The 23,681-nt window shown below is 51.8% G+C and overlaps 2 protein-coding genes across 4 annotated transcripts in view; both read left to right on the forward strand.

The window, feature by feature from the left end:
* Window positions 1-23,681, forward strand: part of PLA2G15 (phospholipase A2 group XV) — a 345,808-nt gene that overhangs the window by 314,194 nt on the left and 7,933 nt on the right. The window lies entirely within an intron of this gene.
* Window positions 204-22,305, forward strand: CSNK2A2 (casein kinase 2 alpha 2). Of its 3 annotated transcripts, XM_065733290.1 has the most exons (12): window positions 204-378; window positions 588-699; window positions 9,828-9,929; window positions 10,456-10,506; window positions 14,443-14,502; window positions 16,490-16,573; window positions 17,683-17,793; window positions 18,009-18,110; window positions 18,510-18,610; window positions 19,260-19,408; window positions 19,593-19,686; window positions 22,229-22,305. In XM_065733290.1, exons 1-11 carry the CDS (start codon window positions 275-277, stop codon window positions 19,667-19,669), a joined length of 1,053 nt encoding a protein of 350 aa, XP_065589362.1. In that variant the 5' UTR covers window positions 204-274; the 3' UTR covers window positions 19,670-19,686; window positions 22,229-22,305. The 3 variants fall into 3 exon arrangements, with proteins under 3 accessions (XP_065589362.1, XP_065589361.1, XP_065589363.1); XM_065733289.1 differs by lacking the exon at window positions 22,229-22,305 and having other exon boundaries at window positions 19,593-20,237; XM_065733291.1 differs by lacking the exons at window positions 17,683-17,793; window positions 22,229-22,305 and having other exon boundaries at window positions 19,593-20,237.

Here is a 23,681-nt window from a genome sequence, read left to right on the forward strand (position 1 = left end):
TCCCCTCGCAGCGGCGGCGGCGCGGACGCGCGGCGCCGTTTCCGGGTCGGCTGCGCGGCGCTCGGGGCCGGCCCAGGCTGCAGCCGCCGGCACCGGGCCCCGGCCTCGGCTCAGCTCCGCGCCCGCCGCCCCGGGCCGGCCCCGCCCCGCCCGGCCTGGCCTGGCCCTGCCGCCGCCAGCCGCCTCCCTCCTGCGCGCCGCGCCCCGCCTCGCCGGCCTCCCGCGCCGGCCCCGCGCCCTCCTCCTCCTCCTTCAGCCGCCGCCCGGCGCCGCCATGCCCGGCCCGGCCGCCGGCAGCCGGGCGCGGGTGTACGCCGAGGTGAACAGCCTGAGGAGCCGCGAGTACTGGGACTACGAAGCGCACGTCCCGAGCTGGGGGTAAAGCGCCCCGCGGGGACCCCTGCCCCGGCCGCCGGCCCCGGGGCTCCTCCGCGGCCCACGCGAAGCCCCGGGAAGGGGCCGCGCCCCGGGGTCTCTCTGTGGGGAGCGGGGGGCGGGAGGAGGCGGCGGGACGGGCTGGGGAGGGGCGGCCCCGGGCAGGGCTGGAGGCCCTCAGCCGCCTTCCTCTCTGTTCTCGGTGCCCGCAGCAACCAGGACGACTACCAGCTGGTGCGTAAGCTGGGGCGCGGCAAGTACAGCGAGGTCTTCGAGGCCATCAACATCACCAACAACGAGAGGGTCGTCGTCAAGATCCTCAAGGTGAGTGTCCGGGCAGGGCTGGGCCGGAGAACCTTGGCTCCATCTCACCCTGAAGTTCTGGCCTTCTCTTTACGGGTGTTTGGGCATTGGATGGTGGTTTGGATTTTGGAACTCCCACACGCTCTGTTTGCTCCCGGCTGAGGGCTCCCCTGGAGGAGGAGCACGCAGAGCTCTGGCGTTGTTACAGTGTTGTATGTGCTGCCTGCGTTGGGCAACTGGTGGCTGGCCGTGCCTGTCGCAAACAGCCCAAGATGGCCATGCCAACAGGAATGCAGAGCCTGCAGGAGAATCCTTCTGTCAGCCTGCAGACAGCTGGCATGCAGCCGTCTCAGAGTCCAGCCACGAGTTCCTCAGAGTCAGACCATGAGGTGCTCACAGAGCACATAAAAGTGCACATCCAGTGCTGCAAAGGATCTGTTACATGGCGGGGGGGAATGTCACCTTGGGCAGGCCAAAAATACCCTGAAAATCTGAGGAGAAGAACACAGACCATTTGTTGCTCAGTCATGTCAATGTTGTGTGTTCATCCCACTGGATCGGGCTGTGGGAACTGTTCTGCAGCAGTATTGGGTTGTGGGTTAGGATGGCATGGAGTTAGCTGCTGTAGGACAAACCTTGCTGTGAAATAGCGTGGCTGCAGAGAACTGTGGTAACCAGTCTGTGTCCGTGATCTGGGATTGGAGGGTGTTTAAAAAAGAAACACAACAAAAAAACCAGAAACGTAAAGGTTGGAGTTGAGGTGCTTTCAGTTTTGGCTTGGATGATGCTTGTGGCTGTCATTTGTTGGACCAGCAACGCGTGTCTTTTTTTTTCTTTGCCAAGAGCACATGGAACCAGTTTCTGGTTGTGGGTATGTGATGAATTCAGGCACATGCTGATCTGCAGAGTGCAGAGGGGGGTCTGAGCTCAATCTGTCCTGCAGCCAGTGAGGCTGGCGGGTCCCTGGGACGTGGGTCTGCAAGGATGGAGCCCTGAGACGTTTGCTAGATGCGCTCTGATAGCATGGCTCACTGGTTGGCTTTGTGCTGGCTTCCTTGGAGTCTTTCTCAGCTTTCCAGGGAGCTTGCCCTGCTGTATGCTGCTCCCAAGCAAGGAGCAGTCTCCCATCCTGATTGCTTCTTGGAGGACTGAATGGCAGCCCTGCCTTGGTACCAATTGAGGTGGTGGCCAGGTGAGCTCTCAGGGACAGCCCCACAGCTGAGCCTAACAGCTCACATTCTCACTGAACATTTCTGGTGGGCTGAGGCCTCCCCTACACCTTTGGGTGCTTTACGTGGTTTTTGGTTTTGGTTGGTTTTCTGTTCTGAGAGAGAGTAGCCAGTGCATAACTGTATTTTGTGGCAAGATGGCTCATGGTTATGCTGAGGAAACTGCACTTCTGCACGCAGCTCTGGAGCTCCTGGTTGTCTCTTTGGGACTGCTGTGTTTTGTGTAGAGTCCAAGACTTGCCCCACATGAGAAGGTGCCATGAGGCAGCAAGGCTGCAGGGAAAGCCATCGGAAATATTCCTTGTTACCAGCCCAAAGAGCCTCCCCTGGAGCGATGCTGCCAAACTGTCATCCCCAGGGAGCCCATCAGCACAGAGCTGTGAGTCAGCCACGAGAGTCATCTGAGGGTGGCTGGGTGCTCCTCCCTGGGGCCTGAATGCATTGCCACAAAGCCCTGTAAGCAGGGGATGAGCTTGGCCATGATTTAGAGTTGATGGTGTTGCCATTAGTTCCCTGGCTCCCCCCACTTGCATTAGCATGCAGGCTGCATTCCTGTGAGTGAGCAAGGGAAAGCAGAAAGTCCAGATAAATGAAGATGAACTTTCTTCTCAGTGGAAAGTGGGTCAGTGAGAAGGGTGTTTCAGAGCACTGCATTGTATACGTTATGAAAACTTGTAAAGTGTGGCAGTAACATCACTGTGATCTGTGGAAAGTGCTTCTGGTTTCCTGTAGCGAGTCTCAAACTTAATTGCAATTGTAATTACATGTATCTTCGGTCTTAGCAAATAGGCTGGGCGTGTCTGCTGCTTGTAATTCCTGCTGGGTTCTCTGAGGTGGGAAATGCAACCAAGTTACGAGGCTCTGAGCAGCCGGATGGGTGAGACAAGGGGAAGAAGTGTTGCTGGTAGATGTGGCTGTTTAGTGTAGTCACTCTTTTCTATTTAAGGTTCATCGAGAGAACAATTTGTGTTATGTGTTAAGGGTGCTCTTAGCATCTGTGCCTCGTCTGAAGTGACTGGTATCTTCACAGCCTTGCTGTGTGAAGCAGCTGGTTCTTAATGAGCTCCAGCGAGCACGAGGCCTTTTTGCTCCCCTTCTTTCGTGGTTGTACCTGAACATCTTGTACCTTCCTCCAGAGAGGTCAGGAAATTTTACCACAGTTTCTCAGATGCAGATGCGAGCCACAGATTTCCTGTGTGACTTCGGGCAAGTCCCTTAGCCTCAACAAAGCTGAGACTAAAGCATAGGTCCCGGTCTGGTGCTGTGTGAACAAGATAAAATGCTCTTCCTCTTCTAGAGGCTAATTGCTTTGTTTATTCAAGTGCCCTGTGATGTCTTCAGCCTTGGACAAGGCTGGGTTTGCTGATGGCTTTGATAGGTATCGCAGTGCCCCAGGCCACTTGGTCTTGCATAAAGCACAGTGCCCCATTTCCCTGGCATTGCCTTCCTGAGCTGCTACCCGAAGTGCAGGTCCAGGTGGAATCCTGCAGGAAAATGGGTTGTGATCATGCCCCCAGTTGTGGTAATAACATGTATCAGCAAAGGAGCACCATTAAGTTCGTACAGATGACTGTGATGTTACCACTTTGTGGGTCAAATGTCTCTCTTTGATGAATGGGATGTTCTTAGTGTCATTTATTTCCAGAAAACTTCTGCAGCTCTTTTAGAAAAGCAGACAGGTTCTTCTTGTGCTGCTGCATGTCAGGTCGTGCTGTGTATGGTGGTGTTTGCTAACTAGTGGGCAGGAGCCCCGATGTACCCCACAGACACCCTGACAGCATCCTCCAAAAGCACGGCAGAGGGCAACTGCTCAGCTTTTCAACCTGTTAAGAGAGTAAGGATTCTGCAAAAATGAAGAGTCATCTTGGCACAGTACGGAGTGCTCAGTGCCGTACACAGCTCTGTGCTCCTCACAGCCCATAGGGATGGAGGCAGCCTGCAGCTGTGCCCCTGTGGTATGCAGCTGGTGCTGTGAGCTCCTGTGGGCTTTTTGATCTGGCTGACCGTGGTGCAGCTGTGTGCTGAGGGGAGTGCTGAGCCAGGAAGAGGGTATGTGTGAGCATGTCCTGTGTGTCCTTTTGTTTCTTGCTCAAGTCTGATGCTCGTGTTTGGCTTCTGGGTTGTTGGCACCTGGCACCTGCAGCTGTGGCTGCTGGGAGCTCCAGCCCTTCACAGCCGTTCCCTTGCACTGAGCATGTGCCCAGGGTAGGGATCGTGGCATCCATATTGCCAGCCCTGTGCAGGGGTTGTCCCACTTATTTCACTCATGTATGTGTCTGTGTGCAGCTCATTTGCCTGAGACTCCGTAAACCCATCACAAAAAGGCTAGTTTGTCTGCATGGGTGGCTGCCATCAGAAAAGGCAAAACAGGTGAGGGAGAGAGTGTAGTTACAAGGAGAGGGGTGGAGGCACTGCTGGAATAGCCCCTTTCCCTTTGGCAGCTTTTGTCCCCATGTCGGGTCCACAGACTGGAACTTTCAGCCATGTCTGCAGTTTCTCAAGTGATTGCTGGCTTCTTTGTCTTTCCTCTCTTCCCTGTTCTGTGCTGCATGAACCCCTCAGAGCCACTGCTCAGACCTGGGGCTGCAGCAGCGTCCTTGAGGTACTGAGCTCAAGTTGCTGCTCTGGCAGCTAGAGAACCATTTGGGGGAGATAGCCCTATGGCTCTGCTGATTCTTCTGCTGTCCCTGAAAGCTTCAGAGCCCTTGTTTGTGGGGGCTGAAAGGCTTGCTGTGCTGTGTGAGCAGGGCAATCCGATAGGGCGATGATTGTCCTTCAGGGCTGGAGCTTTTGCCTGCATCACTGCCCTTCTACTGTCGCTCCATTCCTGCTCCTGGGAGGTCTCTGTGCCTCTCACTTCTTCTGCATTTGTACTCCCTGAATCAGCTCTTCCCGGCCTACTTCCTCCTCTGGCAGGGCTGAAATGAGCACTTTTGGAAGAGAGCTGCGCATGGCTCTGCTATTCCCAGTGCCAGTTGCCCACACCGAGCTTGGCACAGTCAGTGCAGGAGCCCAGCCCTGTCTGGAGCTGGGTCCCCCTGGAGCAGTACCAGTAACTCCCACAGCTGTGTTTGGACACAGGGAGCTGGTGGGCAGCAAAACTGCAGCAGAGCCCCGTGTGGTGCTCGATCCATGCAGCAGGGATCAGGACTCCATCCTCTTGTGTCTCCTGTAGTTGGCTGCAGTGGTGTGGGTGCACTGAGGGCAGTCCTGCTGTCCCAGAGGGCTGCTCTAGGGACACACTTTGTGGGAGGAAAGCCTTGCCCTCAAAACCCTTGCTGATGTATTCTACCTAAGCTTGAACCAAAAAGCGAAAGTGCTGTTGTAGTTTCAGGGTGGGTTTTTTTAATTGTTTCTTCCTCTTGTAAAATTCAAGAGCAGCTCGGGAGAGGGAAGTTTAAATTCCAGTAATGAAGTTGTGAAATGCAAACAACTCCTGAAATATTAACACAAGTGGGCTCCTTGATTTTCATCGCTCTTTTGAAAATGATTATTTGGTTTCCCAGCTGATGTCTGACAAAATAAGCAGTGCTGCTCCAAAGGCAATTTTCCTATTGAGCAATTGGCATGGGGCTTTATAGGCTGATTATTATGATCCTTTCAATACTTGCTAGAAATAAATGAGCTTCTGGAGCCTCCATTCAAATGTCTAAAGCCTGTGGTAAGGATGCTGCTGGTCCTGGGCTCTGTGCAGAGATCTGCCTGCTGCTTCATTGCAGTGCTGTGGTGATTCTGGGCTATTGAGGTTTGTTGGGCAATGAGTAGACCTTTTTTGTTCTTTTGATGGGATAAATTACTTTTGTTTTTCTCAGATCCATATCTTTTGTCTGCTAATCCTTCCCCCCATGCTGTGCCAACACCAGTTCTTTTCAGAGCACTTTCTGTGACTCCCAGGGAGCAGTGTGGATGCTCCTCTGCTTCATGATGGTGTGCACCAGGTCCCCAGGTTGGTGGAGTTGGCTGCAGCTGAAGGATGGTAGATGTGTGCTCCGCTTGCTGCAGAAACAAACTAACAGTTGATTAACTAACTAGGCAGACATCTATAACATCTATTTGTTCAAGTCAGGAAGTGATAGTTGCAGTCTTGAATCTAAGGGTTTATTTTAGCAAGCGGTGCTAGTTCTCCCAGCTGGTGTTTGTTGCAGCTAGGCTCCTTCCCTGCTTATACTCCCAGAGTGTGACCCAGGATCTGCTCTCTGTCACAGAGTGGGGTTTTCTTCTGCACTTACCTGTCTGCAGAGCCCAGCTTACCCTGTGCCATTTCCCTCCTGCACCCTGAGCCCACCACCATTGCTGCCTGTCCTGCTCTGGCTGGTTTTCAGCAGCTTGAAGCACCTCAAGCAAGCGACTCAAGGGTGGGAGTGTGGAGATCCTGCTTCAGAGGGTGCCTGGCTGGGGCAGTGCAGGTGTGGGGTCCAGTGGGAGGTGTAGGGGTCCACCTCATCCCTCTGCTCTGTGTGGCCAAGTACTGGGCAGGCTGTGTGTCCCCACTATCTGCAGCTATCTGACTTCCAGCTTGGCTGAGAAAGAAAGCAATTTCCTGGGAAACTGGGAAACAGCTAGCGCTAGGCAGTCACGTTGTTTGGAGGGTACTGCAGCAGTTGAAGCAGTTAGACCCCGCCCACTGTAGACATGGTTAAAGTGAGACATGTCTTTTAGCCTGGTTTCCTATGGAAACGAGCCTTATGCAATCCTGCTGTCTTGTCAGCCTGCTCCCCCTCCCCCTGGTTGGCCAATCCCAACCGAATGCAACTGTTGGGTTCCTGTGGACATAGGTGTTTGCATAGAGTGCAGGGGCTCACTCAGGGCCTCACAGGGTCTGACTCCTGTTGGTCACTGGAGAAGCCCAGCTCTTAGGGAAGCTTTGACATGCCTCTAGCATGGGAAAACAGATAGATAGAGTCAGAATCTACACCTTTCTAAAATGCTGCCTCCAAAACACAGGCTGCTCAGACTCAGGTGATGGTACCTGGGTGGCTCTGTGGGGAATACTTCTCCCAGTGTGTGACTGAGCCATGAGCTGCGTGAGACGCTGCCATTCATATCGTAAAACAGCCTTAGATGAGTGCAGTTCGAATGCTCTGTCTGCAAGGGCTGCTGTTTTAGGAGCTATTCCTGCTGGGAGAGGCAGATGGTTGGAGGCCATAAGAGCTTCAGTTAGTGCACATTTAATCCATGCACATTTGGAGTCAGCACCCTTGGAGAGACAGATCGAGTGACTCCAAGATGCAGTTGTAGCAACCCGGCCTTAATCCTGGTGCTTGGAGGATATGTTGCTGAGGGTCTGAGTTTTTGGCAGTGCTGCAGAATGGGGACGGGACGGCAGCAGCACTGTGCTGGAGTGGTTTGCACCAACTTTGTGTTCCCAGGTCGAACGGTGCATGTGGGAAAATGGAGCTCCAGTAGAGTGCCTGGGTGGCAGATGGTGTTTGTGGTTATGGCTGCAGTGATGTGGCTGCGGTGTGGGAAGGGGGTGGCACGCTGTTGGGTAGGCTTGTGGGGAGAAAGCTGTGCTGGGGAGGCAGCCATCGCTCATGCTTTCTCCTGCAAATCCAGAACAGGGAATCCTCTGCTCCCTTGCACTGTTTCCAAGGGACAATGCTTCTACACTTCTTCATCTCTCCCTCCTGCATCCTTATTTCTGTAGTGTCAGAAAGCTGATGGCCCTGCAGGAAACAGGGCTCACGGCTGGGTAAGGAGTCCTGCCACGCACAGGCAGCCCAGACCAAGCCCTATGCTGCTGCACTCCTCCAGCCTTGAAGAAGGTGGAAGCACGTAAAAGTGGTGGGGTGGAGGGACGACATCATCTTCCCTGGGGGAGTGATGGTTGCTATGGAAGGAGGAATGGAGATCTTGGAGGGATGTTGTCCCTATGTAGCTGATGCAAAAGGCCTTTGAAATAACTGCAATGCAAAGGAGAACTTCCAAAGCAGGCAGTGGGTCCCCTTGGCTGATGGCACGGAGTGGCTCCAAGGGATGCGTGCAGGAGTACGTTGGCAGCCAGGCTGCTCCCTCTTTGAAGGTCCTTGGAAAACAGCTTGTGTGTGCATCTGTCTTTGCTGGATGAGCAAATAACTGAATTATATCCTCTAATTCCACCTTGGCCTTCTGGTAAGATCAGTGGATGTGGGCGATGCAAGGGTGGTGTCTGTTGCCACTCTGACATTGATGAAATTAGTCCCTAATGAAGCATCTTCAGCTCAGGTTCAGAGACAAAGCCCTCACTCCCACCGCCTTCCAGCCCTGCTTGGGCCACCTCCCCATTACCCTTAGGCTGGCTGTGGCTGTGTCTCAGGATTGCCCCACGCTGTTTCCTTGCCCCCTCCCCAGCAGAACCTGCTGTGCATTGCTCCGGTGCTGGCAGCTGCGTGGCCTTGCTGCCGTTTTCCACAGTGGCTTTATGAGGTGCTGACGCTCCCTGTGCATAGCATAGGTGTTATTTTTGGCTCTCTGCTTTGGTCTGAGATTCTCATCTTTTGGCTGGAAGGCCTAGCTCCTGCCTTTCAACTTGGAGGAAGAGAGAAGGGTTTGAATCTGAAGGCTGCAGCTACCTGGAGAGCCTTGACAGGCAGCATATTTTGCCACTTACATAAATGCCATACTTTCTGACTGTATAAAAAGCTTCGGTTCCTTCTCCCATGAGCGTTCCTTTGAGTGGTCTGAAACCAAGGGTTGTCTAAAGCAAGTGTGAGCTGCCACGTCACTCTGCAGCTGTCACCAAAGTGTGGGAGGCTGCAGCAGAGGGGAGGCAATGGGGAGCATGGGTTGCCAAGCTCTTGAGGCTCCCTGTGCCTTGCTCAGAAGGTCACTCTGAAGTTGATGACATCTTGTCTCTTGGGTAAGGTGCCTCTTACCTCTCCTTACTGCCTGCCTTGCTGAGTGGCTGCCATGCTGGATGGTGAATGCTTCAGAAAGCTGAGTGACTAGAATAGAGAGTTTCCATAAGCACATCTGCCATCCTTCTAAGATGTCTCTGTAGCTCTGTGTTAGGGTAGCAGAGGTGCAGGAGGAGCTCTGCAGGGAAGGAGCAGAGCAGCCAGCAATGCCTGTCCTGGTCTCAGGCCAAGGCTTAAATAAAGTCTCACTTTGGAGCTTCTGCGTGCTGCCTTTCCTTTCAAGCAGGCACAGAGCTCAAGTTGTCTTGAGAGTGGATGAGTTACAGAAGTGGTCATTCCTTTGCATTGAAACGAACCACTGGATTAGCAGAGTGTGCAAGCTCACCCAGCCTTGGGAGCAGCTGTTCTTTGTCACTCTGTGCACTGCAGTGTCCAGAGAAAAGCTTACTTTGCAAAGGGAATTCCTGGGGCTGCATGGGCTTGAGTAGGAGGCAAAAACTGTTTAAAATATCTGCATGCTTTGAGAATAATCACAGTACACAGATGCAGTGGCATGCTGTGCAGCTGCGTCCCTGCTCTTAGGGTGGCCGTGAAACGCTCTTGCAGAGTGAGGCACAGCAGTGTTGGAGCTTACTGGAAAGTGTGGTGGAAAGCCTCAGGTTGGCACTTCGCTGTGTTAAAGTACTTCAGAGAAATGCACTTGGCAGGAAGAATTAAAAAATGAAGGTTTTGTGCTAGAGCTGAGGTATGAGTTCTGCCCATGTCTGTCCTCTGTCTCTGAATGCATAGCACAACTGCAGTGTGTGCGGTCCACAGTGCTCTGAACCATGGTTACTGGAGTCACAGTGATGTTTGTCTTGAGAGGTTTGACTTCCTCTGATGGGTGGGAAGCTTTCACTTAGAAAAGGGAAATCCTCATGCATTCAAGTTGTCTATCTTCCCTTTGAAGTGAAAAATGTTCCATGGGGAGAGCAGGAGCAGGGGAAGGAGGGGAAGTCATGGGGTACTGTCAGAACAGTGGCAGAACAAGTCGGTGTTAATGTCTGAAAGGACTCTCACTTCTAATTGCTTTTGTCTATTTAAGCCAGTGAAGAAAAAGAAGATAAAACGTGAGGTTAAGATTCTGGAGAATCTGCGTGGTGGCACCAACATCATTAATCTCATTGACACTGTCAAGGATCCAGTGGTAGGTGCCTGTGATGTGGTGAGGGTGGGTGTTCTTGTTTCTCTGAATGGTCCCAAGACTGTTCTACACACATGTGACTTTCCCGTGGCTGATGAAGGAGAAGTCTTGTAACCTCCAAATTTGCTGTAAGAAAGCAGAAACCACAGCCTTCCAGCTTCTGTTGGCACCTGGAATGCAAATGCTTTGCTGGGCAATTGGAAATTAAGCACTTCTCATCGTGGTTGCTCTTCTGTCTGGTGACCAGAGGTTACATCCTCTGTCTGCACTGCCACAGTGACCCCACGTGCAGGAAGTTTTCTCTGAGCAGCAGCTGGCGGAAGGCTGTGATTCCTCAGCCATGGAGAGGAAATGACACTGCTGTAGTGTTTGTTGGCAGTCCTGCCTGACCATCTTCCTGCCACTGGCTGTGAGCCTTTAGCCTCCAGTGACAACTTTTGCCTTGTCTGGGGCATTTTTTAATTGGGTGCAGGGGGAAGAGCAGTGGCCAAATGCTGTGTTTTAAACCATGACTCTCTCTCTCTTGCAGTCAAAGACCCCAGCTCTGGTGTTTGAGTACATCAATAACACAGATTTTAAGGTGAGTTTGCCTGGGTGTGGAGGGGAAGGCCTCCCATTTCTATTAAAGTTGCTCAAGTCTTGGGTTGTCAGACGCTCCTCAAGAGCTGTGAAGGGAGTTCGGGTCTGTTCCCTGTGTCAGCTTCACCTTTCCTTCACATAAATGAGAAACCCATGAAGTTCCTAAATAGGCTGTAGATGGGAAACAGTGAAGGGCTTGTGTGCTGAACCTCCTCCTGGCTGTGAGGGGTAAGTTCAACAGGTTAGAACTTCTAACTCCCCTCTCAATTTACTTATCACTGCTGCACTATATATTCAGCTGAGATGAGTGCCCATACTGTGATGCTCTGTTCACAACAGTGTAGTTGGTGGAGCAGGTGACAACAGTTTGTGCAAGAACCCTTCAGACCTGGGGACCACCGGGCTGGAGCAGGTCTCGTGCTGCAGTGAGCCTGGTAACAAGGGGCTGAGCAGTCCTGGCAGCTCTCTGCTCGCCCAAGGCTGCAGCACCTCCTCCTTTCTAGGAAGCTCCAAGTGAAAATTGCTCCTTTCCAAAGCTGAGAGTCCGTCTGTCTGAGTGCAGCTACAGCTGCATGGGCTGCTGAAATGCTTCTGCCTGGCAGAGCTGACATGATACACAAAAGGAATACACCATTAGTAAGCACACCTGTTGGAGTGTTATCTTTGTATCTTGTGAATCTTTTCTTTTCTTGTGAAAGTTACTGTCAGTGGTGGAAAGTTTGAGCATTTTCCATCAGAAAGCTAGGCATTGCACCTTCCAGTGCCATTTCATATTGTAGGACAGTGCCTTTTTGCTGCTGTCTGTACTGGCACGTTATGTAGATGTGCATAGTCTAGAGTGCAGCATCACCAGATGCACCAAACACCTGGAAAGGGACTCTGGGTTGGTGCTGGTGGGAAGGACGTCGTGACTTTGCCTACAGGCTGCCTGCACTGCGAGGCAGCACGTGTTGTTTTCATCTCCCTGGAGTTTGTCAGACAAGGCAAATCTCACTGTGTGCAGTGAGAGCTGCAGCCATTCTGGTGGCATTCTTAGCGCTCCTTCCTCTCATGCAGAGACTTACTAGATAGGCTAGAACAGCAGTCACTTGCAGGAGTGCCTGCCCCGACAGCTCTGGGCAGGGAGATGAGTGTTACCTCCAAGTTAGCAGCCAGGAGAGGAGTTCTGTGTGGTGACCTTCAGAGCTAATTAAAGCAGGCTTGCTCTGTCTGGGTATTGTTGACATCAGCTGGTCTGCTGCAGTGCTGTGTATACTGGGAATGTGCCCCTTTCCTTCTCCTGGTGACCCAGGGTCTCTTAGTAAGGCTGATGGTGGAAGTTTTTAACTTGGTGTGTTTTTTCTTAAACTTCTTAATATATGACTTGAGATAAAACAGATGGTAAAGGCATCTTGCTGGAGGTCGCCTTTTGTCTCCTAATCAAAATAGCATTGCACTGTTCTGTAGTGTCCTTGTTGTCAGAGATACCATTCAATAACTGAAATATGCTTGTGAGGTAGATCATTAAATAGTGACTTGAGATTGTGGCCAAGCTTAGATGTGAGGTAGGCCATCCCCAGCTGTGCTGAGTGCTGTGCTGAGGGCTCCTCTGCAGCCAACAGAGCAACACTGCTCTGGCCACAGAAGCAGCAGTACTCAGCTGTGGCTGTTGCATTAGAAACAAGCGGATGATTTTGCAGCAGATAATTTCTAGGCTTCTAAGAAAGATCCTGACTCTTAAGGAAGTCTGTGTTCAGAGCTGTGCAAGTCCTAGACTGAGAGTATTGATGCTTTTGCCTTACGATCAGTGTAGAGCAGGAATAACTTGTTTTGGGAATGCAGGCATGTCCCCCAGGGCACACAGGATGGCTGCTCATATTCAGGGCTTATTTGTATCCCAAACTTCACCAGCTTCCTGTGGAGCATGTGGGTTGTTCAAACCATACTTGCGTGAACTGCTCTGTTTGGGTAAGCTCTTCAGGCTGCAGCTGCATGGGGGTGGGGGGCTGGGGACACCTTCTGCACAGAGGCTCTGAGGCAGGCTTTCCTTGCTCTAAAGTTGTGCCAAGCAGGAAGCACAGAGTAGGTGAGAACACTTGTGTTAGGGGTCTGTGCATGAAGCAGTTGGAGGGTGCCCAGAGTTGTCATCTTTCTGTTGTCTCTTCTGCCCCAGAGTCCCAGTCTCCTCGGAGCTGGGTGCTCCACAGGCTGCTCCTGGTGAGACCTCTCCTCATTTTGGGCTGTCTGCTTCCGATCTGCCTGTCTGCGCTGACTTCTGAAGTCAGTAGTGCTGGTGGGAGCCTTACTCAGCAATCACTGCCAGTTCTATGTGTCTAAGCCATGGCTACAGGCAATTCCAAGCCATCAGTGCAAGCTGTATCCCAGCAGGTTTGGCTATTCTTACATGCTGGTATAGATGGGACGCTTACATGATACTTCTGTAGTGCTGATTGCATTGTCTGAAGTTATCTGGCAGGGTCCATCCTAAACCTGCCAGTTCTGCAATCATGGGAGTAATGTGTGGAGCTGGAATAAATGTACAGTCTGCTGTGTGAGAAAGGCACGTGGCTTCTCTGCAGACCTGTTGTGTTACTTGTCATCTGGGACTGCTCCAGCGACCCACGTTCATTTGCCTTAAAAGACAGCTATGCTGTAGAGCCATGCAGCCAAGTCAGTAAGCATCAGTGAAATGAGAGGTCTTGTCATAATTGGTTTTGAAACTAGAATGAGACATCTGTCCTTCAACCACCATAAGCTGTAACTTGCTGCCCACAGTAGCCTTCCCCAGGTGCAATGATGCTGCCAGGTGAAGCTGAGCAGGGTGGTGACTCCCAGAAAGACATGTTTTTTGGGTGACTTTTGTCCCCAAAGGACTTGTTATCTAAGCAAGCCATTACAGCAGACTCCTGGAAGGGCTCAGCTGTCCTCTGCTGGCTGGGCTTGGCCCTGGCTTGTGCCTCACAGGGCTGTGTGCAGCCAAGTCAGGGAATGGTGCCCTGCTGTAGTTTGTGGCAGTGTTGGTTCTGCTCCTTGCTTGCTTGTCTGCTTCACTGGGTTGCTCCCAAGTGTTAGGATCATCCCAGCTCACGAGAATAAAACACAGCTCGCATCCTGGAGGCCATTTAGGCTTGGTGTGTAAGTGACACCTGTATGCTGCCAGGAGCTGTACTGAGCATGCTGGGTCTGTTTGGATCCTGCCCTAAGCATCATGGCAGGATCATGAGGATCTCGCCTTCCGCCTGGAGAGGATCCAGGGCCAGAACAGCTCTCTTGGAATGTGAATTTCAATCCCTTGCTGTGGGATTCCTCCCGGAGCTGCCAGGTGGTGCCCTTGATGAGCAGTCAACTGATGCTGATTCAGGCAGTGATTTCACTGAACTGTGAGATGATCCTTGTTTGTTAGAAAGGACAGAGGGGCCCGATTCTGCTGCTGTCCCATGGATGTCCTTCCTGGCCCAGCTCCCCTTTCAGTGCCCCATGGTCTCCTTACTTTCACCAGACGAGAGCACAGCCTGATAGGGCCGGGTTGGCACAGCTGCCAAGGTCAGATACAGAGCGAAAGGCAAATCCAGGGCTCAGCTGTGACCTGGTGCAGGAGCAGCAGGATGATGTGGCTGTTAGTGACTGTGTTGGTAGCCCAGTGGAGGTAGAGGCACAGCCTGGATCTTCGTTGTTTTGGCCTCACTGTCTCCCTCTCAGACAGACAACGAGGCAGTCTTCCACTAGAAAGAAATTATGGCAGCTCTGAATGATCCCAGTGGCTTTTCATGGAAATTCTTCCCTCCTTCCTGGATTTCCTGGCATGTAACCCTGGCAGATCTGGCCATTGGGAGTGGCATTGTTCACTGGGACATGGGATGGGTTGCAGGTGGGGTGCAGAAAATGACACTAATGCAGATCTGGAGTATTTAATTTTATTTCTTTTTTTTTTTCTCCTCCCTCCCCAAATCTATTTCAGCAACTGTACCAGATCCTGACAGATTTTGATATTCGGTTTTATATGTATGAGCTGCTGAAGGTGAGTGGCATTGCATATGACGGTTGATGCAGGGGCCAGGAATGAGAAAGGCAGTAGCCAGGCTACTGGGACAGCACTATTGAAGCAGTTACCTCTCTTGTATCCAGTGCAGAATCACAGAATCCATATTTCATATCCAGAGAAGGTTTAGGAAGTGGTGTGATTGCCTGGCTTATCGATGTCAGGCATTAGAGCCAAGCAGGGGACCATGAGCAGCCTCTGAAGAGTCTGATTCTCTGGGGTCTGTTCTGTGTTAGTGATTGCTGGTGGCCAGGTCAGGTTGGGCTTTCCCTTCCTGTGTCTCCAGCACTGGACAGGCTGCAGTGAAAACAGCCTGCTCCCTCCCAGTCAGAACCAGTACAAGCACTGAGAAGGATCTGGGGGATCTTTAGAAACACAGACCAGAAGAGTGGGGATTGCCAGCTCCAGGCTTCCTTTTACTGTAGTATTTAAGCCTCATTAGGAATGAGGCTTCATTAGGAATGAGGCTTCTGGTTTTGCTGGCATTGCCACAACACTGGGATTTTCATACGGATCCTGCTAGCCTAAGCCTTCTCTGCCCCTCTGCAGAAAGATGAGGGGTGTCCTAAATGTTAGCTAGCCCAGCCTGAAGCCTCCCTATGGAATGCTGGCAGAGCCATCTGGCAGGTCTCAGGGGTGTCTGGCTGCAGTGTGTGGGAGGCAGCAGAGCATTAGGAATTGCTGATGCCTCGGCTGATCCTAGGTCTGTTCTGTGCTGATCTGCTGGAGCAGCAGTGGTCTGTGTCAGGTCTCAGCAGGGCACCAGAGCTTCTGTGCTGGTACTGTGCAGGTTCACTGCCTTTGGAAATGAGTGGGACAGGTGAGGGAAAGCATTTTGTGCTCCATGACTTTGGGACTGCAGGAGACGACCTGAAAGAGATCTAATGAGTGGGAGGGAGCTTTTCTTCTCCACATCCCGAGCTTGCTGCACCTGTCTGCAAGGAAAAGGCCTTCTGACTGAAGGCTGGGGGGAGCCTAAGGCAGATCAGGGTTATGTTGGGAGGGCTGGTGAGATTAGATGATCCAGCTTTAGGACAAGTGAGACACCAGGCTGCTTCACCCCTGGAAGTACTTTGTCCAACCTACAGAGGATCTCCGGTGCTGCAGATCCCAACCAACTGCCTTGTTGGTTGTCAGGCCGTGTCAAATTGCAGGGGTATTCCTTGTGGCCTTGCTGAGATTGAAACTATTGCCTCCTGTGCTTCCTGCTGTGGCAGGGACCTAAGGACAGCGTTACTCTCTGGCAGTGTGTCTTGCATATTGAATGACTGCAGGCTGTGCTCTCTTCCCGTGGCACTGGAGTTTTCAGTGCATCAGTGCACCTGATAGACACTGATGGATGGGTCTCCCTTCACCTTGCAGTTGAGAAAACCTTCTCAACTCCTTGCTTGGGGGAACAGCTGCATGGGAGGAGCGCGTGGTGTAAGGTCATGGAACTGAAGAGCTTTTGTGCTGTCCTGCCTTCTGACATTAAGCAGTGTCACTTTTCCCTGTGCGCCATCACCTGCCTTTTTGTGAGCTCTGCCTTAAATGAGCAGGGCAGAGGTGACTATCTAGCTAAAGTGTTTTTTGGGACACCAATGGAAAAACTTCACTGGAAGGCTATAAAACTGTATGCACATAAGAGTTGTCCCCTTCTGGGAAGAACAACTAAGAACTATTCTGCTGTGCCCTAGGGAACACTGGGCCTGCTCCCAGATGGGACACCATTCTGGATTGTGTTCTCCCAAGACCATGCAGGCAACACGGGTCTGGGACTGCTGTAGGACAGGAGATCAATAGTGTCTCATTGCAGCTTGCCATGTGCAGCATAAGAACTGAAAATGCCAGTTCCTTCTTCCTCGTGGACCAGATAATTTTGCTTCTTGACAAGAAGTGTCTTTTAAATAGTTAATGCTGTGCTGTAATTACATGCTGTAATGCTGTATGGCTGTATCTAATCTGTGTGTGTGTGTGTGTCTGCCAGGCCCTGGATTACTGTCACAGCATGGGGATCATGCACAGGGATGTCAAACCCCACAACGTCATGATAGACCACCAACAGAAAAAGGTATGATGGCACCAGGGCTTACAAGCAGGGATTTTCCAGCAGAGCTTGAAACTGCTGCCTCTGTACCCTTAGCCAGGCCAGCTGTGCTTACCCCTCAGCCTTTCTTTATCTGCTCCCCTCCACTTGTGTCTGTGCCAGGAGGCAGCCAGAGTCCCACTGGGGAGTGCCACAGTTGGAGGCCATGTCTTGGAAGTCACTCTCCTCCCCAGCCAGCCATGCTGCATGTCTTTGCTGAGGGGAGCAGACCCAGGCTGTTAGTTTGTGCCTGGGGAGATGTGATGAGGTGCAGAGGCTGAAGATAGGAGAATAGTGGCCTTATATAAAATGCACGTGGATAACTTTACCTAGGAAACCTGTGGTGCAGCCTGCCCCTTCCTTTCTTCTGGGTCCTGCTTGTTAGATAAAGGGAAACGTTTGCAGCAGGCTCATTGCCGTGGGAGTGGGCAGCACATGGAGCTCCCCTCCCTGCTGTGGTACCTGTACCTTTGTGGGTGCTGTGTATACCTCTGGAGGGACTTGGGATTTCCAGCAGCAAGTGAGTTGCTGGCCCGCAGATCCCTCCGTGTGAATCAGCAGTGGTTACCAGCGGCAGGGTTTATAAAGGAGAGGGAATCTCTTACTAGATCTGTTGTCCTTCAGTAACGCAGCTGGTCCTCTATCCCTGGAGCCACGGAGGAGACAGTCTGCCGTGCAAGATGTGGTGTGCTGTCTCCTGTCTCCTTTCCTGCTGCCAGCCCCCAGTTAAAATCAACACTGCCTTTGGCCCAGCCCCTCTTAATGGTGGGACAAAACAGCTGTTCCCTAATATGCAGCATCCTGCCTGCTGTGGCTTGTGGCATTGGGAAGGAGCCAGTCACCCAGCAGCGGTGGTGTTTGGACTTGGGAGGCAGAGGAGCTCTCTATGCAGAGATCTGCCCTGCCAGCACCACGCGGTGACAAGGGCAAGGGAAAGAGCACTGCTGAGAGCATGCCTTGTCCTCAGCGTGCCTCCCTGCACCACCCAGCCTCCATGCTTGCAGCATGGGATTGAGAGGCTTTGGCAGACACAGCTTTGCCTAACTTGCTCGTACTGAGGCTCCTGACTCTGTGTCTCTTTATCACATGTTCAGCTGCGGCTCATAGACTGGGGTCTGGCAGAATTCTACCATCCAGCTCAGGAATACAATGTCCGTGTGGCCTCTAGGTACTTCAAAGGACCGGAGCTCCTTGTGGACTACCAAGTAAGATTCTGCCTCCTCCTTGCAAGCCAGTGATACTGCTTGTGCTTGCACTTTGGCCACCGTTGGGCTGTCTGGTTTTGCCTGTCAGGGCATTGCCTGGGTTGGAAAGAGGCTTGCTATGAAGTGAAAAGCCTGAGGTTGTGTGCTGTTGTTGGGGAGCCAGGCCATGGTGAGCAGGCCTTTCTCTTGTGATGGCTTCTCCTTTTTCCTCTCAGATGTATGACTACAGCTTAGACATGTGGAGTTTAGGCTGTATGCTGGCAAGCATGATCTTCCGAAAGGAGCCTTTCTTCCACGGACAGGACAATTATGATCAGGTGAGGATTTTGATACGTGGTTTATCTAATGAGACATCTGTCACCAGCTCATCTGCATGTGTACAGTGGGGAGATTCTGGGAATGGGAGCACCAGGCTGGGAGGATGTTGCTGCATGCCTAGTTGAGCCATCTGGGCTTACACAGCACTGCCTTTTGTGGGAGATAGTTTTCTGTACATGTTGCAAAAGCAAGGTTCAAGGAAGACATTCTTTCCTTCTGGGAGGTTTCCCAAAGAAGAGCTGTTACAATTTGGGCAGCTCTGTCTCTGCAAGACAGTACCTAGTCCTGTCTGACGTCAAACCAAAAAGGAGGCACAATTGCTCCAGCAGAATTTGTTCTTTCTTCCCAGCTGTGTCTGCTCACTCTTTTGCTCTCTCTCAACCTACCTTCTGTTGCAGCTGGTTCGCATCGCGAAGGTCCTGGGCACAGATGAGCTGTATGGGTATCTGAAGAAGTACCACATAGAACTGGACCCGCACTTCAATGATATCCTGGGCCAGTAAGTGGAGAAGTGAAATACAGCTCGTTCTTTCCTTGTAACACAGAGGGAGGTGAACTAATTTTCCATCCTGCGAAGGACTCTTATCCAAGGCCTGCTTTGATCTTCTGGCTCACAGCACTGCTTGCAGGCCTCTGAAATGCAGGCTCCCTCCTTTTGTCTCTTCCACAACCCAGGAGCTTTCCCCTGCTTCTTCCCTTTCTTGCCGGTTGACATCCTAGAAATGGAGATGTAAACACTGGAGTTGTGTGAGTTGAGGGGCTCAGAATCTCAGATGATGTTTCCTAAAAGGACCAGAGGCATGGGATAATGAGGGCAGCTTGAGTGAGGCTGACTAGCAAGCCAGAGCAGTGCTGGGCCCAAGGATGTCACTCCATTTGTTCTGTGATAGTGTCTAGTCCCTATAGATAGAAGAAACCGTGCAGTACTGTGCCTTTCCCAGGCACTGGACATCATGCAGTCATGTGCCTAAATAAGAGGGCTTTTCCCCCTTTGGCAAGTGCTAGCTGAGCAGTATCTTCTGCAAGGAAGAGCTGGAGGCTGTGCCTGCCATAGCAGTTTATTCCAGGAGTGGAGAGCGATTTCCCTGAGACCTCTCCATTCTGCTGTGCTGACCAGAGCTGGGTAGTGATAACTGGTCCCTCTGCAGGCATTCCCGGAAGCGCTGGGAGAACTTCATCCACAGTGAGAACAGACACCTTGTCAGCCCTGAAGTCCTAGACCTCCTGGACAAGCTCCTGCGATATGACCATCAACAGAGGCTGACGGCCAAGGAGGCGATGGAGCACCCCTATTTCTGTGAGTCTGTGGGGCCAGCTGGGATGGGGAAGGGGTCTTGGGGGAGGTTTTGGCCTCCCTATACTGCAAGAGCCTTAGCAGATCTGTTAGTTTTTGAGGTGGTTTCTCTCAAAGGGTTTGCCAGGGTGGAGCTTCCTCTTCATTAAATGCTGTTTCCTCTTCCTGCCTGATCTGTCTCCTGCAGATCCAGTGGTGAAGGAGCAGTCCCAGCCCAGCTCAGAAAATGCTGTGCTCTCCAGTGGCCTGACAACAGCACGATGAAGACTGGAAAACGACGGGTAATTCAAGATGTTTACAAATAAAAGCAAAACCTTCGGTCACACAGTGAAGGGAAATGAACCAAGGACCCCCCCCCCTTCCCCTCCCCTTTATACTCGGCAGAAATCTAACCTTTGGGGGGGGGTCATAAACCTCAGTTCCTCTCTGGTGGTTGTGGTTAATGTAACTCTAACCCTGTGGTACCAAAGCCCTGGGCAAACGGTCTTGCAAGAGTTAAACATGTAGTGATATCCCCAGGGCTCAACACGACTGATTCTGGTTCACATCTCTATGGATCCTTCTCTTCCTTCTCTGTCCAGCCTTCCCCACTGTACTGGTGGGGACAAATTGGCCGTTCCACCATCAGTCCTTAGCATGCCTCTTTCTAAACATGCCTTTCTGACTTGCAGACTGTGGGTGAACCAAATTCAGGCTGGGGGTCAGCAGGTGCAACTCTGCTTTGAGCTCCAAGTCCTACTGCTCACTCTGGGCTTGAATTTGGCCCTCGAATCCCAGTTTTAATTACAAATGCCAGGGCGTTGGGGGGGGAGGGGGGGAGGTTCAACAAAAAGCAGCCCACAGACTCAGCAGCACCTCAGGACTGGGCTGGAGCATTAAAAATAAGGCACTGATCTGAGTTGCTGGGGAGAGGTGAGATTCCCCCCTCCAGGGGTGTTTGACAAAGGCTCGCTCTGAGAAGAAACTCAATAGACCTGCTTTGGAAACTTGCGAATGTGAGGGCTGCTTTTGCGGCAGGAGAGGGGGGAGGGACTATCCAGACTTTCCCACTGAGCTCAGGAGAGTCAGAACTGCAAGACTTCTTGTGATAGGTGTGCAACCACGTACCTCATGACGTGGCTCCCATGAGAATCGGTGCCAGACGCAGACTTGTGCCGGAGCACAGCTCTGGGGCTGCGGGATAGAGGAGCAGAACGGGGCCTGGGAGGAGAGCACGGGGAGGGGAAGGGTCAGCAAACAGCAGTGTGGTCTGTCGGGGAGGGGGCTGTGCAACTACTGATCCGGGACTTGGGATCCCTCGTAGTGTTTTAACGAAGTCAGCCACCTGTTGAATTCTGGGGTGCCGATCCTGTTGTGGGGGGTGGGGGGTTCGTCTGGCGGGTTCTTTCATCAGATCCCTTGATGGCTTTATAGCCCCACGATTCACAGTTGCCTCCTCTACTTGTTCTGTGTGTGATTTCATCAAGTGGTTCTGGTGATGCTCAAACCTAGAAGCTGGAGATAGTGTTTTCCCACCAGCACCTAAACACAGAATTTCCTTCTGCGGCATTGTCGAAATAGTTAATTTTTTATAAGGTTGCAATGTTTCTATTTGAAACATCTGTTTACATTCCATATTCCAATAAAGTTCTATTGGCATCGATAGCAGGTCAATCCATTTGTATAATTCACTGAAACCAATAAATATCTATACGTCTGAGCGTCTGCTGTCTCTGGTCTGTGGGATAGCCAAAGAGAGCAAAGAGCTGAAGGGGACTGCTTCCCCATGCAGCTCAGGCTGCCTTTTCTACCCCCTCCTCTGAATGTTTTGGAGCCTCTTAGTCGTTGGTTGCAGGTCTGCATGCCGTCAGCCCTCAGGGTATCACTGCAGTCTGTGTCTGCAGAGGACGTGTGAGGTGTTGGTACAATGTGGGAGTTTGCTGTGGTGTGTTTCCTGCTCTCTGTCCACCTGCCCTGCTCAGGCTGCCTGGCCTGATGGCTGTTGGACTATCATGCTCTGCTGATAACAGTAGGGTCAGTTTGGGGATTTTAATGTTTATTTCAGAACTGTTTTAGAAGAAAAACCTGTTGATTTGTTTCCTTGGAGTCAAGAAAGAGCATTTATTGTGGTTTTCCAAGTTGCAGTGGGGAGAACTTGCCTGCTTCCCTAGCTCTCATGTTTAGCAGCTCAGAAGAGGCATGAGGGAGAAGACAGGAAGTTCCACAGGTGAAATACATTAATACAATGCTTGACAGTGTCCAAACCTGTTGAGGTTCTGATTAAGGAAGTGGCAATTCTATCCATCTGAACTATGGACAGAAATGCTTTCTGGGTACGTCCAAACAGAGGAAAAAAGATGCTGTCCTTAGCAAATGGTCTCAAATGGGGGATGGCTTTCTCTGGTCTGATGACCAGACACACCACAACAGCCTGCTCTACATCTCCAGGTGTCCCTCATGCCGCTTCTAGGGCAGGGTAAGCTGTGACAGGTTCATCCCAGAGGGCAATGAGGCTGTGGTGCATGTGCTTGGCTGCCACTCAGATCGATTCCTTTCTGCATCTGTCAGCCCAGTGTTCTTTTGGATGTGGGCAAGTGTCATCCTGCTTGGGGCAGCCAGGAGTTGAAGAAGTCAGCTTTAGGAAGGGAGGAGGCTGGGGAACAGGCATCTTTGTAGGCTTTCTCCTGGATTTGGCTACCACGACCACACTGTGCAGCAGGCTGGTGGAAAGGATGGATGAGCCTGGTGGGAGTGGGTGGCGTGGTGCCATCAGAACTGGAGGAGCAATGCACTATGTGAGCAGCATCCTGCGACACTCACTTCCCTCCTCCTGTCTCTCCCCAGGTCCCGATGCTGTTGCTCCCATTTTCCATAAGCAGAATGAGAATCATTATCGGCACGTGTAGAGCGATGGCGGGCAGACTGTGCGGCACGGGCAGGGCTGAGGGCCTGGCTGGATGGCACTCAGCTTCTAACGAACACAGCTCTCCATTAAAAGGTTCTGCCTTTGGTTCCCTGTTGATCTCTTCCTGGCCCAGAAAGCATGGAAACGTGAAGGCTGTTGTTGGTTAGTTGTTCATTCCTCCGCTCTCCTGACTCTTCTCCTCCAGCCTCCGATGGACCACAGTTAGCCAGCTTGCCCCTGCCAGAGCCTGGGAGTGGCAGGGGATGTAGCATCACAACGGACAGTTCTATATTATAATTGACATAATTCTATATTGTTGAATAAAAGTTTGGAAAGAAACATACAAGGAGGAATATTCAGTGAGGAAGGAGCCATGGGCAGGACTGGCCGTGCTGGAGGTTGCCAGTAGTGAAAACCTTTCCCTGTGGCCTACCAAGGTGGGCTTAGTGAGGAGAACAAGAGGAACTAGTTGTACGAAATCACCATGAGCAAAGGTAAAGGGACTATTTGCTGCCTTCAGGGACACCCCTCCTTAGACCCCCATTTTCTTCTGGAGGTGGCAGGCTGGGTGCTAATGCTGGTTCCTGCTTCTTCCAACACACAGGCCTTGCTCATGGCTCTCTTTCAGCACTTCAGGAGCTCCCTTCTTTTTCTCTGCCCTGAGCTGAGACTCTCCTCCTTCCCCTGTCACTGCAGGCAGCCTTCATTTCCAAGCCAGTGTTGAGAGGTGGATGTTAACTTGACCTCTGAGGCACTTGAAGCTCTTGTCTAAAACCTTCTGACTGGACTGTATGACCACATGTGGTCATTTCTCTTCATTTGCCCATCTCCTTCACTGCCCATGTGGTTTTCCCTCTATGCCTCAGTTACAGAAGCTGTTCATAGGTTCATAGATACATTAGGTTGGAAAGGACCTACAAGATCATCTAGTCCAACCATCCTCCTATCACTATCCCTACCCAACTACTACTAAATCAAATCCCTTTCCATGCTGAATTCGTGTTGGGGTCAGGGTGCTGGCATGCGACCTCTTGGTGCTGCACTGACCTGAGCCTTTTTATGAGAAAGATCTCCAGCATGTGCTGGCACTGCCTCCTGTACACAGCCCCACTTCTCTTTATCAGCTGCCCAGCTTTCTCTGCCTCCTCCTCCTCCTGCAGCACTCAAAAGTTCAACCTATGTGAGGCTCAGATCGTTTGACAGTCTTCACCCAGTTCCCCTCAACACCCAGAGCTACGTTCACACTCTGCTTTCCCATGTGTTGTGGCTCTGCATTTCCCTCCTAATTCCCTTTTTGGTTCCTTATTTGTAGCACCTCTTCACCCAGCTGTGCTTCCGTGGGAAAATCCAGGCTGCAGGAGAAGGCTGACGCCATCTGGACAAGGGCCAGGG

This window comes from Cyrtonyx montezumae, unplaced genomic scaffold, assembly GCF_038088225.1.
Source record: "Cyrtonyx montezumae isolate F1298 unplaced genomic scaffold, pur_monq_1.0 scaffold_17, whole genome shotgun sequence".
Lineage (NCBI taxonomy): Eukaryota > Metazoa > Chordata > Aves > Galliformes > Odontophoridae > Cyrtonyx > Cyrtonyx montezumae.

Coding starts and splice junctions, on each gene's coding strand:
- CSNK2A2 (XM_065733290.1), top strand. CDS start 275: ATGCCCGGCCCGGCCGCCGGCAGCCGGGCGCGGGTGTACGCCGAGGTG. Junction 379..587: donor GCGCACGTCCCGAGCTGGGG/GTAAAGCGCCCC, acceptor CGGTGCCCGCAG/CAACCAGGACGACTACCAGC. Junction 9,930..10,455: donor ACACTGTCAAGGATCCAGTG/GTAGGTGCCTGT, acceptor TCTCTCTTGCAG/TCAAAGACCCCAGCTCTGGT.